This window comes from Rosa chinensis, chromosome 6 (genome assembly GCF_002994745.2).
Source record: "Rosa chinensis cultivar Old Blush chromosome 6, RchiOBHm-V2, whole genome shotgun sequence".
NCBI lineage: Eukaryota > Viridiplantae > Streptophyta > Magnoliopsida > Rosales > Rosaceae > Rosa > Rosa chinensis.
In genome coordinates this window covers 34,146,586-34,164,395 of record NC_037093.1, presented here as the reverse complement: position 1 = coordinate 34,164,395, position 17,810 = coordinate 34,146,586, and the positions used below count along the sequence as shown (strand labels likewise).

Genomic DNA, 17,810 nt, shown 5'->3' with positions numbered 1-17,810 from the left:
TTTAAAACTGATCGACCTAACTTTCTTTTTTAAAGAGTAATCTTTTTTATTTTTTATTTTTTTTTATTCATTCCAGTCCTTTTTCCTCAAAAATTCTAACTTTTACCAAGCCAGAGCAATCACTTACATGGCTAGGGGGAATATGCTTTCCATGGACTACTCTCCTTAGAATCCATGATTCTCTTTGACCTGCGACGCACGTCAATGAGTAAGTAACAAAATATAACAACAGAATCACTCACAATATGATGAGGACATCATAGTCAAACCTTTTGAGGTTTACAAGCGAAAGAAATGGAAAAAGAGAGCACCTAAGCCTTCCCTTTCCGTATAGCTTGATTAATTGCTTTCATTCTAGAAGTCTCTAGGCAAGTGTCTTTCAGTTTCAGTTTGGGATTTTTAAGGTTTCTTTATTATTTCAGTTTCAGTTTAGGAGTTTAAATTCCTTTATTAAGTCTTTTATGCTTCATTTTTGTGAAGTGTAACAGCCCTAGCTATGAATGATTCTTTGATGCTAGTTAATATGAGCCATCTGCTCAAATATAAATAAATGTAAGTGCCAAGTGGCCAGATATGTCTTGATGAATGAAAAAATTCCAGAGTATTTATGAGTTTTCCTGAGATTCGAGTGTTGGTGTGAAGCCTTTTGTGAGTGAGAAACCTGGGAGGGATTCCTAAGTCATAGTTTTCACTTTCTACCCTACAAAACATATGTGTTATAAGCCCTAAACCTTAGAATTTATTGATCTTGGTGTCTAGGCAGTGAATTTACTGCATCAGTTTTGGTATCAAAGCTGGACAAGCTCTGATGTTTCCTAGCTCCAGCTACAAGAGAAACTTCATTTAGCGATGGATCTTGAAATTTTGGCTAAAACTATAGAAGGTTTAACCACCCAGGTTGGTCAGCTTGAGACTAGAATACAAGATCAGGCTGTTGCTTCTGATTGTCGTTTGGCAGAAATTGAATCTTCCATCTACAATGAAGAAGAGAGTGCACATGGGGACCGATGATGCAACCTAGAAGGAATGTTCGCAAACAAAATGTTCGACATAACAATGGGTAAAATGGACATGATCTCGAAGAAAAAGCAATGAAGTCTATGAAGATTGAAGCTCCTAGTTTTGATAACCAACTGAATGCTAAGGTTTTCTTGAATCGGTTATCAGACATGGATCACTATTTTGAATGGTATGAGTTGTCTGAATATCATAGGATAAGGTTTGCAAAGATGAAATTGGTGGGCAAGGCTCGAACTGGTGGTCTAATGTGGAAAGACGAATTGCGAGAGATGGTGAAGGAGAAGTATGTTCCTTTGTCTTACAAGGAATGCTTGTTGGACCAATGACAATCTCTTCTTCAAGGAAGCATGACATCTACTGATTATATTGATAAGTTTGAAGAATTTATGGTGAGATGTAACATCATTGAAGACCCATCAATAACTCTTGCTCGTTTCAGAACAGGTCATCGTCCAGAACTTTAAAGAGAGCTGATTCCTCATGATGTATATTCATTAAAGTGAGCCTATCAATTAGTGCAAGAATTAGAGCTCTACTTGAAGACCCCCATAACCCCTGTGCATAAGCGGTGACCAGCGGAACCTTAAGTTTCGTCCCAGCACCTTTGGAACAAAATCGTCTCCGTTCTGTAAGGGCTCCAATACTTCCAATTCGCTGGTGAAAACTGATAAAGGAAAGGGATTACAATCTGGTATGCCAGGAGAGGGATCTATAAGGTGATATAGATGTCAAGGTTATGACCACTATGCTGGTCAATGCCCAACAAAAGAGCAAACTCGAAGTTTGTTTGCAGCAAGCACAGAAGAAGAGGCTGATGCTCAAGGAGAATTGGAGGAAGAAGTTTACGATCCTGAAATTTCAGCTATTGATGATGATATGGAGGGCGAACCTATAGACATTGCTAAACCAAGAACGGCTATGGTTAGATGCACTTTGACTCAACCTAAGAGTACTGAAGATGGGTGGAGAACAAACATTTTTCACACTTATGTTAAGTGTGGAGACAAAAGTTATAAAGTCATCATTGACAATGGAAGTAATGTTGTCTCCCCTTAAACCATCTCTAAATTGGGTTTGATCGCTGATGATGATCCTCAACCTTATCATGTGACATGGATTGATAAGTCTTCCATTCCCGTAACACAACGATGTTAAGTTCCTATTCAGTTTTTATCCGACAAGGATACTGTTTGGTGTGACATGGTGCCAATGGACATGGGACACATTCTTTTGGGGGATGTTCCTTTATTCATGAAGGAAAGAACATCAAGTTGAACCCGATCCAGCCCAGACCAGTACCCCAACCAACACTTAGCAAGGGAGGGCAGCAATCAAAATCCTTAATATCATCAGGCCAAGACACATTGCAAGGGAGAGAACAGGTGATTCTATTATTTTTATATTGATTGCAAAGGAATCTCACCTTTGACTAGTTTGGAGTTGCCCCCGGATGTGAAATCAATCCTTGAACAATTTACTGATGTTGAACATCCTCCTCTCTGGGATATTCAACATGCGATTGATCTGGTCCCAAGAGCAACATTACCTAATTTACCACATTATCAGATAAATCCAACCAAGCATGCAGAATTGAAAAGGCAGGTTGATGAGCTTCTTGCAAAAGGGTTCATTCGAGAGAGCCTTAGCTCGCCATGTGTTGTTCTTGCCTTTCTCACACAAAAAAAGGATGGCTCTTGGAGAATGTGTGTGGATAGCAGAGCCATTAACAAAATGATCACAGTCAAATATCGATTTCCAATACCTAGACTTGATGATATGCTAGACATGATGGCAAAAGCTACTATTTTTTCTAAGATTGATTTGAAAAGTGGTTATGACTAGATCCGCATCAGACCTAAAGATGAATGGAAAACCTCCTTCAAGACAAAGGATGGATTGTATGAATGGTTAGTCATGCTATTTGGATTAACTAACGAACCGAGCAATTTTATGAGAGTTATGACACAAGTTTTGAGGCCGTCCATGAGTAAGTTCTTGGTTGTCTATTTTGACGATATTCTAATTTATAGCACATCCAAAGAGCAGCACCTTAATCACTTGAAGCAAGTCTGCACAACTCTTAGAAGAGAGAAGTTGTTTGCAAACCTTAAAAAGTGTTCATTCATGTCCAATGAAGTTATCTTTTTGAGATTTGTTGTGTCATCAAAGGGAATGCAAACAGATCCAGAGAAAGTCAAAGCTGTTGTTGAATGGTCAGAACCAAAAAATATGCATGAGGTGCATAGTTTTCATGGATTGGCTACCTTTTATCGTCGATTCATTGCTGGGTTCAGTTCTATCATGGCTCCAATTACTAATTGTATAAAGAAAGGGGAGTTTATGTGGACAAATGCAACTACAAAGGCATTTCAGGAGATCAAAACCAGAATGATTAATGCTCCTGTTATGCGCCTTCCTGATTTCATAAAACCTTTTAGGGCATCCTATTGCATATTTTAGTGAGAAATTGAATGAAGCCAAGTAGAAGTACTCTACTTATGACAAAGAATTTTATGCAATGGTTCAATCCTTGCGGTATTGTAGACATTAATTGCTGCCACAAGAATTTTTCTTACATTCTGATCATGAGGCTCTGTGATATCTCAATTCACATAAGAGATTAAACCCACGACATACAAAATGGGCTAAATTTATTCAAGAGTATACTTTTGTGCTGAAGCATAAATCTGGAGTGGAGAATAAAGTAGCAGATGCTCTTAGCCACAGGAACTCACTTTTACACATTATGAATGTGGCAGTGGCTGGATTCAATAATTTGAAAGAATAGTATTTGAGTTGTCCAGACTTTGGAAGAATATATTCAGCTCTCTTGGAAAAGCAATACAAAAGCACTGAGTTTGTTCTACAAGATGGGTTTCTTTTCAAAGGAACCAAACTTTGTATTCCTCGTGCATCAGTGAGAGACCTCCTAATTTTAGAGCTACATGCTAGTGGGATCGCTAGACATTTTGGGAGAGACAAAACCATTGCTCTTGTGGAAAATCGCTTCTATTGGCCTAGTCTCAAACATGATGTTGCTAAAGTTGTTGAATGATGTCGTACTTGTCAGTTGGCAAAGCACAAAAGCCAAAAGACAGGGTTATACACCCCGTTGCCTCTCCCACGTGCTCCTTGGCAAGATATTAGCATGGATTTTGTGCTTGGGTTGCCTAGGACTACACAGCAACATGATTCCATTTTTGTGGTTGTGGATCGTTTTTCTAAAATGGCTCATTTCCTTCCTTGTTCTAAGACATTTGATGCTTCTGAAGTAGCCAAGCTTTTCATGGATGAAGTTGTTCGGTTGCATGGTTTGCCTAAAACTATAGTGTCTGATCATGATGTTCGGTTCATGAGTTATTTTTAGAAGACTTTGTGACACATGTTGGGCACCAAACTCAAGATTTCATTTGCTTACCATCTGCAAACTGAAGTGGTGAATAGAAGTTTGGGAAATCTGCTGCGATGTTTGGTTGGTGAGCATATCAGGTCTTGGGATTCAATTTTACCTATTCCTAAGTTTGCATATAATAATTCAGTTAACCAGACTATAGGCATGAGCCCATTTGAAGCTGTTTATGGTCACAAGCCCAGAGCTTCAATAGATCTCATTCCCATGACAGTTTCACATAGGCTGGCCATCACAGTCGGCTAATGAATTTGCAAGTCATATTCATGAGTTGCATGCTAAGATTAATCGTCAAATTAACAGGAGCAATGAGCAATACAAGAAGGCTGCTAATGTACATCGAGCATTCGAGGAATTTTCAGTGGGAGACTTTGTCATGGTTCGAATTAGACTTGAACATTTCTCTAAAGGGGAGGCAAAGAAGTTACAAGCTCACAACATTGGACCTTTTAAAGTATTGCAAAAGGTCCGAACCAATGCATATGTGTTAGAACTCCCTCCAGAAATGGGAATCAGTTCAACTTTTAATGTGGAGGACTTACTGCCCTATAGAGAACCTGTGGTGCCTGTACTACCATTTTCATCTGAATTCTCACATATCACCCTGCGTCTGCCTCATTCTAAAGTTCCTAAGAGAAATGTGGTGGAAGACATTGTGGATGAGCAGGTTGTTTCGACAAGAAAATGTGGCTACTAGAAGTATCTAATTAAATGGAAGGACAGACCAGATTCTGAGAACACTTGGGTAACTAAGGAGGAGCTGCACCGCATCGATCCAGATTATCCTAGAAAGATACTACACCTTTATCTCACCAGAGGCGAGTTCTTCTCAGCCGGGGAGAATTGATGAACACATCATAGTCAAACCTTTTAAGGTTTACGAGCGAAAGAAATGGAAAAAGAGAGCACCTAATCCTTCCCTTTCCATATGGCTTGATTAATTGCTTTCATTCTAGAAGTTTCTAGCTAGGCAGGTGTCTTTCAGGTTATGGGAGTTAGGAAGGTTTAAGGTTAAAGGTCTAATACTTATGTCTGTTGTAATTGTCATATTTATGATATTGTCTAATGTAGGCCTATATAAGTAGGCTAGTCTAGTTGAGTAAGATGTAGATGAGTATTTTGTAGAAGTTTTATTAGAGTCTAGTTCTTATTATCAGGTATTTTGAGAGTCTCCTCCAATCCATATCTCTCTCTAGAAGATCTATACATGTTTTTGGACTGTACATCTCCTATATTGCTTGTCATTCATGCATCATGTTTCCCTACCCAAAATTAGTTTTCAATATTTACGCTTCTGCGCGCCAATATGTAACATGCTCGACTATCGTTATCGATTTTTAGAACAATGATTTCCGATCAAAATCAGCTATTTCTGACTACATTGGGCATGTATTCATCATATTGTATTAATCATCATATTATAGAAGAAAGTTGACCATGTGTCAATGTCTAAAATAGATGGAAGTACTAGTACCAGTGTTATATTTCTCCACTACAATAATTAATTTTTGAGAAAGAATTCATGAGTTAGATTTTGGTTCTACTTCGTTTGTTTTTTTAATGAAATAATTCATCTTATTAAGTTGCACAATAACTCCCATTGAAACTTTTTTGTTTTTTTCCTTAAAGAAAGGACGACACTAGCTATTTTATTAACCAGAATGAGTGAGTACACTACAATAGAAGAAAGTCACTTCAAGAGACAATTACCTAAGTACAAAGGCTAGTTTAGCAAGCTTGTGAGTTGAATCCCCTATGAGCGTGCATGGGAAAAGAGAAACCGAAGAAGTAGATGCAGATAAGCCGTGTATATCATCAAGTAGTCTTCCTAAAAATGACGTATTCTCCTCAGTGGACTTAGTAGCCTGAACGTGGCCATTGAAACTACACTGTGCTAATGAGCAGGCAACTAATATCTATAAATGCATTATATAGATCAGATTATATTTACTCCTTCTGTTGAATCGGTTTTGATATGAGAATCCAATTGAGCATTACATGGAGGCATATAAGCTGGGGGTTCGCGCATGCTAGTCTGAACGGTGCCACCGTTTTTGACTATGAAAGCAGTGTCCATTCCCCAACTCAAATGTCTCTCAAAATGACAATGCCAAAACCATACCCCTACAAAAGAAAATAACAATAAAAATATAATCAAATTCAATGGACTTATGTTATAACTAAAATTGTAGTTCCCTTCTAGAGACGACATTATTTTTTCAATAAAAGAGGAATGCCCTCATCTAGACCAAATGACAATATAACCAAATCATCGAAACTGTTCATCGTTTAAGTGCCTTTTCAAGAATTACACTTGCAAAAAATTAACCCAATCGAAGATTGTTTAGTCATATGTTCTTTGTAGAATTTGTACACAAATACAATAATCGGACAAAATTAAGACAATAAATATGGTAATGGCTAAATAATTTATGATTTGAATAATTTCTATCAACATGATCATTAGCTTACTTGTTGGAATTGAGGGCATCTTTATTTTTCGTTTTGCTAAAAAAAAAGAAAAAAAGACCTCATCACTGGAAAGGCACTATTTTGGGTCTTATGCAAGAGAGTTTACACTATGATTATGTTTATATATATATATATATATATATATATATATATTTAAAAAAGTCTATTTTGGGTTCGTATAATATTTATTTCTAAGTACTATGTAATAGAAAAAAAAGAGTTTATATTGGGACCTCTAAATCTGCTCACTTGTCCTTACTCTATTATGAATTATTAAATGACATATATAACCTACTATAAAATGACTATTAAGGACAATAATTATACCAAAAAAATATTATATTTATTTTATGTAGACTTTCCAGTTCAAAAATATTAGATTGTATTCCTTATCTATTTTCATTTTCCAATTTCACTACATACTCACTAAAGTCATATATATTTAATAAGAATTAAAAATATGATTAAGATCATGTGACATAAAAAATATATGATATATATGTTGAACGCATATTGGTGAGGTAAAACAAAATAAATCCTCTTATGATTTATGACCTAAATCTAAGTCAATCCATTATATTTGCAAAAAAAAAAATCTAAAAATATTTAAATAATTAATCATGTGGTACAAAAAAATACAAAAAAAAAAGAATTAAAAAAAATGATTTTTTTTTTGAGAATAAAAACAAATGATTTCTTCATTTTTTTTGTTTTTGCACTACTAAAAAAAAACATAATAGTTCATGGCATTTTCTTATTGATTAGACATTAATTTTTGAAACTCAAGTTTAATTAAGAAATGTATATTTAGTTAAGATTTATAGAGTGATTAAATCATTGAAATGACTAAATTTTTTATTTTAAAGATAATAATTTGTTTGCAAATTATATGAGTGAGATTATTTGAGGAAATTTAATGAGGTTTAGTGAGTAAATTTAGTATTTGAAAATTTGATAAGAGGTGTAAAAAGTATAGAGGTCAAGTGAGTAAATTTGAAGATTCCAATAGAAAAATAGGGAGAGTAAAGCATACCGGGATTATTTGCTGTAAATCTAATTGCTAACCAACCATTTTTGGGAACTCCAAACGTAGTTGCTTGAGGAGGATCAACCAAATTAAATCCTTTTGGATCACTCTCATTGTTATAAATTCCAAAACCAAAGCCAACCACGTAGAAACTGTATCCATGCATATGCATTGGATGATTAACAGAGCTTTTCATCACATCGGTCCCTAGAAACACAATCTGAACTGACTCGTTATAATTTAGCACCTTCACCTTCGTCCCTTGTACAGTGAACAAAATATTTTCCACAAAAGTTTCCTCTGTGAAGTTATAATATTGAGTTGGCTGGTCTGGAAAATCTGTCGTGTAAACCCCGCTTATGTTCCTACATCACAACGTTGAAATGAGTATAGTTATCAAAAATTAATTTTCTCATATATATGGATATGAAAAAGACTATTTCTAAATTTTGAAAGGTAATGGATTTTTATCTAACATTAGGGATTAGCAAACACCTTAATACTTAATTTCTATTGATGACCATTATCAATGTAGAGCAACTCCAACAATTTTCTTATATTTTAATTTTTCTCTATTTTAGAAAAAAAAAAAGGAGCTTTTTTGCTCCAATAAATTCCTTATACCTATTCCCATTGATGAAAGAGAAAACAAAATTTCCTAGGTTTATAGCAATCGTTAAAATTATAGGGAAGAATTATGGAGGCTGTAAAATAGGGAATCTATTGGACTTGAAATATAAAAATTATGGAGTTTTTGCTTCTTTATAATACAGAAATTATAGAGAAACTATGGAGTTGCTTTGGGTTTTGCGCACATCCCATTTATATAATATATCAAACTAATTCATTACTGAATTTGATGTTGAAGATGGATTACTAGAGTATTTAAATGTAATTCTCTCTCTCCCATATCAGTTATTAATGAAAAGTAGAGAGAGAAGGAAAAAAATTACCTGTAGTAGGCTTGAAGAACGTCTGTGGTATTGAGTGGGAACGCCCAGCTAACATTATTCAAGCTTGAAGTCATTTTCTGATCCGTTTTACAGCCTGAATGAGTACAAGGAAGTTCATTCATGGAAACGGTTATGAACATTGAAGTAGTAACGTTTAGTGGGACACTTATAGGGTATTCTGGAGTCGCCAAGCTCTTAATTCGTAAAGTGAATTTTACTGCTGCTGGATAGTCCAAGTACATTGGAAGAGTAGTTGGAAAGGAAGGAGGTCGATATGTATAGTTGCCTCTATATTCTAGGATTGCAGTAACATTGACGTGGTCGAAGTCCACGACTGCTGCATCCTCACTCGAGTATTGTCTAGCAGCCATATAGTATTGACCAGGGGATTGATTTGCTTCAAGGAGGACATCCATCGCTTGTCCAGGGCTTATAACTAGGTAACCTGTGTTTATGGGTTTTATATAGGCTCCATCTAGTCCAACCACAGTGAGGTTGTGGTCACCAACCGCAAAGAAATGTTCTGCATTAATATTTGCATTGATTATACGGAGCAGATAGGTCTTTCCGTAGTCCACCATTCGACGGTACGTTGTTTCTGCAATTAATATGAAATTATGAGATGATTTTATTGGGTGAAACATAATCAAGCACACTGTAATTGAGAACGTATTAGCATACCTTTAGAGCAATTACAAAGATCTCCTGGTTCACCATTTATAGTATAAGCATCTGAATGGGGCAAGTCGCTACCTTCTTCCATAGCCACATCCACAAGTTCTTTCACATCTCCAAAGTACCAGGATGCTGCACATACGCAAGGATAGACAAAAACAGTGCAAGGGTCAATCTGTGGATCCTATTTTCTATAAAAACAATACACATAAACTTTTTTCTTTCTTTTTGTTCCTTGCAGGAGTAACTTTGTTGGCACAGGGTAAACTTTTTTTTCCTCACCGACGCAGTCAAATTAAAAGTCCACTAAAGCTGCGAATGATTGGTTCCCGCTATCGCTAGCAATAACCCATGGCATCTAGCTCAGTACTTGGGATCTAAAATAATTTACCACTGACTGAGATGATCAGTGTTTCAAGCTATAATTACTAGTTCCCTTTGATCTTGAATGAAATGCTAAAACTCTATAATAGCCCAATAGGGTTTGAAAGTAAGGTTAAAGCTGCTAATGAATGTACACTAATCAGTTTTAGATCTTAGGATCAGTACCCTAATCTTAAATGTTGAATGAGAACATCAAAAACCGTAAAACATATTCATATAGAGATTTAATTGAGCCACAATTGCTCATCTAAGATTCTAGGCTTTCAAAGATTACCGGGAAACAATATTATAGAAGCCACAACAAGGCCCAAAAAAAAAAAGTAAAAATGAAGCGAAGTGAATCGTGTATAGGGCACAATACCAATTATAATGGTCTCATCATCATCCGGTTGAGGGAATGGAAATGTTGTTCCAACAGCGGGCAAGATGACAATGGCACCATGAACTGTGGCTCTTGTCCAGTCACTATGAGCATGCCACCATAAAGTCCCTTCCTCATCGGATAAGTGGATTTCATATGTGAAATTTGTTCCAGGAGGGATTGGACACTGCGTAATGTACTCTGGACCATCTGACCAAGGATTTCTTGGTTGCTTTATTCCATGCCTATTCCATCATACAAGTTTATGTATTTATGTATCAATTGAATCAAAATTCTTGAATAAGAGATGTTGCATGCATGAATTCTACTCTAACTTCAAATTTTTTTTTACTAATATAGTGGACAAAAAATAATCAATGGTTGCTAAGTTATGACCCGTTCGATACTTAACTCATTGACTTTCCAAAAATATCACATAACTAACTTACTCACATTTACTCTTAACTCACTGCAGTTAAATCTTCCGTTAGAAGCCATTAAAGTAGAGGGTATATTTGTCTAAACACTAAAGTATACATTTTCAATTTGATCTATTTCTAAAACACAGATTTTGTTTAGAAATTAAAATTCATATTTTTTTAATTCCTTTTTTAATTAGAAATTATCAGAAAATTATAAAAATTTGAAAAAGAAATCTAACAACTTTCTTCAATATATATATTTATTTATTTTAATTTTAATATTTCTTTTTCAAATATTTATATGTAATTTGATGAGAATGACCCTCTTCATACTAATTTTTACCCGACACAATAGATGTTCTTAAACGGGAGTGAGTTATGTAAAAAATAGATATTAAAGTGAGTGAGTTAAGTTATATTTTTAAAAAGTTAGTGAGCTAAGTGTTAAACAAATCATAACTCATTGACTATTTGTGATTTTTTCCCAATTTAGTATCTAAATTATTCTTTAGTTTCTGTATTACGAGATTGTACATAATACAGTTAGCAGATGTGTACAAACTACAAGATTAATTTATACTATATATAGATATATAATAATTGTAAAAATATTGCAAAAGTACGTTGTCCATGCGATTATTTTATCTTTAAGACCAGTGACAAAACTAATAATTGACTGATCGACTAGTATAACCATAAAATATCTTCTCAAAAAAAAAAACCATAATATATATATATATATATATATATATATTCGTTAAGTTCTTTTTCTTTCTGTTTTGAATTCCTGAGAAGGAGGATATCTCATAAAATATATATGGAGACGTGAAACTACTAGGATATGGCTGGAGTCTTGATATAGTCTGAAAATCATCTGTGTGACTTCAAAACTGATTTTGACCCAAGGCATTCTCCACGCAGCTGAATTTGTTATATATAATTATATTAATTAAACATGTATACTTCCTACTCAACATGCAGACTAATTAATATACTAAAAGGGTTTCCATTCTTTAAAAAAAAAATTGGGGGTTTCTAGTGCTCACCAAGTTCTGCAATTGTCTAATGATGTTAAAATGTAATATAATATTGGTAATTTATGTCTATATAATAGGGGTTTTTTTTTTTGTATTATAGATCGTAGCTGTTTTTTTTTTGTTTTTGCACTGCACCTATTTTTTTCATTCATGTATAAAATATAGTTCTCCTATATATAAAAAATATATGCTTGATTTTATATGTTGAGAAAGATGCTTTTACTAGTATAGAAGATGAGACTAATATGGACGATTTTCCAAATTTGAAATCTCGTCAAGGACATTTAGTTATGTAATTGATATAAACTTTATTTTTAAAAATTTGTGTTTTGATATTATTATTAGTGTTCTTTTTGTGCCCCAGTACGTTCAAAATCCTAGCTCCGCCACTGCTCGTGGCTCGACATTGTGTTTCGTTTTTCATAAGGAGCCTCAATTTTTTTCGATCTTTTTTTCTTTCGGCGTAGGAGAGGAAAATCTGAAAGAGAGAGAGGGAGAGAGCGATTGGGATGGCCTTTCAGTTCTGGTCCTTCTGGATAATTAGAGGCAATGCATGAAGAGAGAGTAGATTAAAGAGAGTGAGAAGTGAAAATACCAGTGAATAGTGAAACCATAATATCCTTGGTTATGAACATTAACGAAAACTGTATCTCCTTTGTGAACTCGTATCTCCGGACCTGGAAAACTGTCATTTACTACTAAAATGCTCTTCGTTACACAGAGTTTGGTGAAGTTTCTCTCCCTTACCTAATTAAAACAAGGTAGACATGTACACATGAAAGTCAAATGATAGAGCCCAAATATTATACATGTAAAAGTAAAACAGATTATAATTAAGAAAATGATGGAGAGATAAGCTAGCTAGCGAGGCGATCGAATTCGGAATTAGCTACTTACAACAAAAGCATAGAAATGCACTTCGCCTTGAACCAGAGAGTCAAACTGCACAAAAACAAAGAGAAACCCCAGAACTTCTGTCATCAACAATCGACAGTTCATTTGGGGTTTCATGCTGTTATTTCTTGGCTGAAGAAAACGCCAATTAGCTTTCCTTTCATGTTTTGGGTTCCTAGCTGGGACAATATATATAATATGATATATGAAACTGTAGGGTTGCATTCAGTCATTAAAAAAGAGGACTCAATTGTTATTGTATATACATATAAAATATATATACACATGGATTCAATTTTTCGAACAAACAGTCAAATTAGCTGTTGATTGCATCTTCTAGTCAATTTAGCAGAAGTGTACTGCACTTTCCATTCTTTAAGAGAATGAATGATTTGAACCATAATCTATGTACTGCACTCTGGTCCAAGAACAAATAACAAATAACAAAAACAAAGAGGTCATGCTTGCACACAGGTAGTGATGCTTCAATTTATTGTTCAGAGGTTGTTCAGATCTAAAACTACATATGGCTGATGTCGCATAACTTTAATGTACAGCTCACCCTATTACACAAAGCTGAACGCCCACCATGCCGGCCGGTGGGCAATTTTTAAGGGGGAGTGGATCCTCTCCTGAGCAATAAACTGACCTGAGCTTCCTACGCTTTCAATCTTGCAATGCCATGTGTGAAAACAACATCCAATTGTCTACAATACTGCCACGTAGTATCTCTACTCATAATAATTTTCCTATTCCTTTTTAGCCCTCTCCAGACTCTACCAACAAAGGTTTTCATTCTTAATCTTCCACCTCTGCATCTCTGTTCTGCTGTTCTGTTAGAAATTGAAAGCTGAGGAAGAAATAAGCAAATCACGAACCGATACAAAAAAAAAAAACGTTGCACTCAGAATGAAAAGGACTAGTGAAGTAGTGATTGGATATCATCGATATTTAAATCTCATGAATACTACTACAAATTGGATCCTCATTGTACCTCTTTCAGTATTCAACATTTCTGGGTTTGGTTTCTTTCATTTTATTGCCATCTTATGAATCTTCCTTTTGGTTTGTATGCTAAGTTGCTAACCTCCTCCCTTCTCTCTTATTCTTCTTCATCCCCACATATGTGAAAACTTGTAAGCAAATAAAATCTATAAAAACAAGATGTGGATATGAGAACTTCAAATGGGTTCTTATTCTTATACCCAGTGTACCCATTTCATTCCAGTATGTTTTACAAAGATTGATAGGCAATATTATAGACCATCAAACACCTGTCATTCTCTTCCACTCTGTACCCATCTCCGCTGGCGAACAGAGCCAAAAGTATGCTGGCTTGCTGCGTTGGAACCGAGATGACCGGAGTGAAAACGGACGCGTCGAACCGGTTCGCCACTGAGAGAGTCTCCACCACCGTCGATCTACGGCTCCAATTGCTTAACCACCGATGTGGAGAGACTTGAGGATGTAGCGGATGGCAGAGGCTAGGATTTTGGAAACGTTGGAGTCGGAGAGGATGAAAAAAGATGAACAGAAGAGAGAGAGTAGACTGAGCAGAAGGAATGAGAGAGAGAGAGAGAGAGAGAGAGAGAGAGGAAAAAAATAGAAAAAGAAAAGATAAGCCTGTTGTAGGCATTCGGTCCAATAAAATCTATGTGTCACCATCTCCTTCAAAGCTCAGTAGCTCAGCAGAGAGCTTTGCTCAGGAGAGGACCCCGGTCCTTTTTAAGGACATGATGGAAATTCAAACCATTTTGTATTGCACCATTTTCTTTTTTATACGTACCATATTCTTTTTTATACGTAATTAAAAGATCGGCTAAATTTGCTCCTCACACTACTAGAAATATGACTTAAGGGCACATCAGCATAGGCTACAACAGCCCATCTGTGGCCTTTATTAGTTCAATAGGGACCGTTGGTATTCTTTAGTGGCAGATATGTTGTTGTTCACCAAAAATAGAGTTTAGCAGCTCGTCTGTCCCCCTTAAATAGGGCTTGTCGAAAATAATCAATATATCGTCGGCCTCTGTCCTGCCGTGAGTGACAGACAATTCACCCACCAAAAGATGCAGCGCAGGAAGAAGAACATAATCTCGACCACTAAATTGATCGTTGATCTGCACAGATATATTGATTGTGGTTAAATCTGCCTGTCGGTCCTGATCTCCGGGCACTTCCTAGCCAGAAGCCAACATGACTTTCTGTCTTCGTGTCATGAATGACCGGTTCATTTCCTTAAGTTTCGTTATTTGTTAGAACTCTCAACCGTTGATATAGATTTTTAGTATTTGGATCTGGATACTTTTTTAGTTTTCTGATTTACAAATTTTCAGCCAAATTAATGATCGTTAAGGCATTGATTACTGCCTTAAAGCTAGTACGGTTCAAGTTGACAGATTCAGTCCGTCAATTGGTTTAAGCAAGTTAGATACCTTAACTATCATCAATTTGACTAAAAATTTGCAGAGATGATCTATACACTAGTACCTAAAAACTGAACGGTCGAGATGTGGATATGCGACAGAAAAGCGACCCAAAACTAGAAGTTCACACTTTAATTTCAAAGCTGAACTCCGCTCTGGATAGGATATGTGTGTGTGTGTGTGTGTGTATATATATAATTTTTTGCAAATTATTTGTAAAACTATTGGCTTTCTATAAATTATACCTAAATTGCCTGTCTTTCATGCCTCAAAACAATGAAAATTCTAGTTTTGATGCATGGAATAGATACTCTCTTTATGTGATGGGTTTTCTTTTTACTGGTTCCAGGTTTCATTTCCTGGGTACTGCAGATTTCAAAATTATCTGGAGCAAAGTCTGAATCAGTCTAGATCATCCTAGATCCAGCTTGCAAGATCGATCAATCTCTAGCATCTGATCAAGCTCCAGATTCATTGTGCACCTGATTTTCAAACCTTGATCTTTCACTCTATAAGCAAAATCATTCTTCAAGGTGGGTATGGAGATGATCTAGAGGAGGAGGAGATTCTAAAACTGGGAAGGATCGGCCAAGGAGTGGCCGGAAAATGGAAAATTCAACTGGGTCGGTCCGTCGCCACTGTTCACGTCTCCGATCTCTTTCTGGGTTGCTCCACCGGTGAAATTGATGCCAGGGGTTGACGGAGGAGGGCTGGGCGAGTCAATCTGGGCCGGGTCCGCCGTCGTACATCACCGGAAAACGGCTATGGGTCCTTGTCGGGTCTAAAGAGAGAGAGAACAGAGAGAATTTTAAGGGAGAAAATGGAAAAAGGAGAAAATTTTGGATTTATGAAAAAATCCGGAATTTTCTTCTATTTATAGAATTTTTCTCAATTTTTCAATCGTTCATAACTTTCTCATACGAACTCCGATTGACATGTGTCGTATGTCCTCGTATCTACTCGCTCTATGACTTTCATGAAGGAAGTTTTCGGAGAATCTCAACGTATAAAAAGTCAACTTCGAACCCCCCTCCCCCTAAATTCACACTTTTCGAATAATTATTCGTCCGAAAACAATTCCACTTCACATACGACATATAACAATAATTCGTACAACTGGTCCATTATTAATTGCAATAATTAAATAACGAAAATTCAGGTCATCACACTTGTGCGATAACGTGTAAAAGTAAATAGGAATTGGTCTACTCATTTCATTTGATAGTTCTTTATATAGGGAGAGAATTACAACGAAAATATCAAGTACAATAATCATAGTAAATGCTGATTGAGCTGTGATCAGAATTCCTTGATTAACTCTTCATCAGTTACTTTGACGAAGGCAAATGTGTTTTTCCCTTAAAAACCGCTTATTGTGGAAACACTACTTCTCCTTTCATATGCTAGGGTCTGGGTACATATTAATTACTATGAAATTGCTTGTTTGTTTCTGATGATAATGATAAGAGCAATATTTGATATGTTTTTAATGTTATTGTCTCTACATTTTACTTAGTTATTCCCTTAACATTATCATGTCTAACTTAGTTTATGCTTTTAGGTACTTTTGAGTCTATAACGGCAGGCAAGGAGGAAATGGCTTAGAAATGGGAAAGAAATGGAGAAATGAAGTTTTCCCAATGCTATTAGGAGAATGAATCCCAATTGAAGTAGGAATCCTAGTCAACTAGGAGTGAACTCGTGGAAATGATGATAGAAATGATAGATGACTGAATCCTAGTTGGATAGGGAAACTCATTCCTGCAAGGAAAAGGAAACCTAACATGACTAGGAATCCCTGTTACACAAGGATAGCTCAGGAAGTTTCCAGAACATCTCGGAAAAGAAGAGTTCTAATTGGACTAAGAAACATGTTGGCCTTAGAAGTCTTGATGATACTAGGATATCTGAAAAGGCTAGGAGATGCTATGGCTTCAGGATGACTCAAGAATATGCAACAATATTCTAGAATATCAAGACAGCGTCACAAATAGAAGAATGGGCTTTGAAATGTCCAAGTGGAGAAGTCTGGCCCAAAAATTGAAACATGTGACTTCCATGTGACCTTCTAGAAGAGTCTTGACGTCTTGGAGGAATCATAGTCCCATATTATTTGATTTTTGCTATGCAATATACAAGGAAAATAAATGGAGTTTCAACAATTTCAAATTGGGAGAGTTTTTGAAGATATCTAGTTCGTGTGAATTTTGAAAAAGAAAATAAATGAAAATAATTATCAATTAGGTTTTGTGATTGCATATGAGTTGAATGAAGACCAAATTGAGGGAAGATGCATAGTAATTTGGGCAAAAAAAAAAGATATTCATGAAGATTCAAGATTGTTCTCTACTTCTCACGGAATATTTTGATTGGTTGAATGATGTCATTGAAGTAGAAAGCAACCTTGACACCTTGGTTAGCCATGCACTATATATAGGGAGATCTGGACGTCAACTTTTTACCACCACAAAATTCAAAATCAAAATCACAAGCACCTCCATTCCTTCTCTCAAGTTTCGGCAATCTTCCATTCTCCAAAGTTTAAGAAGTTGTGAAGCATCATCATCCTTGTTGTAACCATCATCCAAGTTTCCACCACCTATGAAGCTTCTTGCGTCCTTACAGAATTCGAAAGTGTAACAATGACCATCTCTATTTTGTTTTCGATTTTCTTACTTTGTGAAACAATAACTATTACAATTTCAATTTTTGTTTTAATACAATGGTTGT

The 17,810-nt window shown here is 35.7% G+C and overlaps 1 protein-coding gene and 1 non-coding gene across 5 annotated transcripts; both read right to left on the bottom strand.

The window, feature by feature from the left end:
• Positions 1–6,143: 6,143 nt before the first annotated feature.
• LOC112173395 (putative laccase-9) lies at positions 6,144–14,342 on the bottom strand. Of its 4 annotated transcripts, none has more exons than XM_024311009.2 (8): positions 13,649–14,342; positions 12,658–12,734; positions 12,356–12,507; positions 10,302–10,546; positions 9,563–9,688; positions 8,882–9,479; positions 7,935–8,293; positions 6,144–6,553 (listed from the first exon to the last, which is right to left on the bottom strand). In XM_024311009.2, exons 1-8 carry the CDS (start codon positions 13,665–13,667, stop codon positions 6,366–6,368), a joined length of 1,764 nt encoding a protein of 587 aa, XP_024166777.2. In that variant the 5' UTR covers positions 13,668–14,342; the 3' UTR covers positions 6,144–6,365. The 4 variants fall into 4 exon arrangements, with proteins under 4 accessions (XP_024166777.2, XP_040363803.1, XP_040363804.1 ...); XM_040507869.1 differs by having other exon boundaries at positions 12,658–13,504; positions 13,649–14,341; XM_040507870.1 differs by having other exon boundaries at positions 12,658–13,487; positions 13,649–14,341.
• LOC112174909 lies at positions 13,552–13,652 on the bottom strand. The gene has a single exon (XR_002926220.1). It is a non-coding gene; the product is annotated as a small nucleolar RNA Z162 (small nucleolar RNA).
• Positions 14,343–17,810: the final 3,468 nt, after the last annotated feature.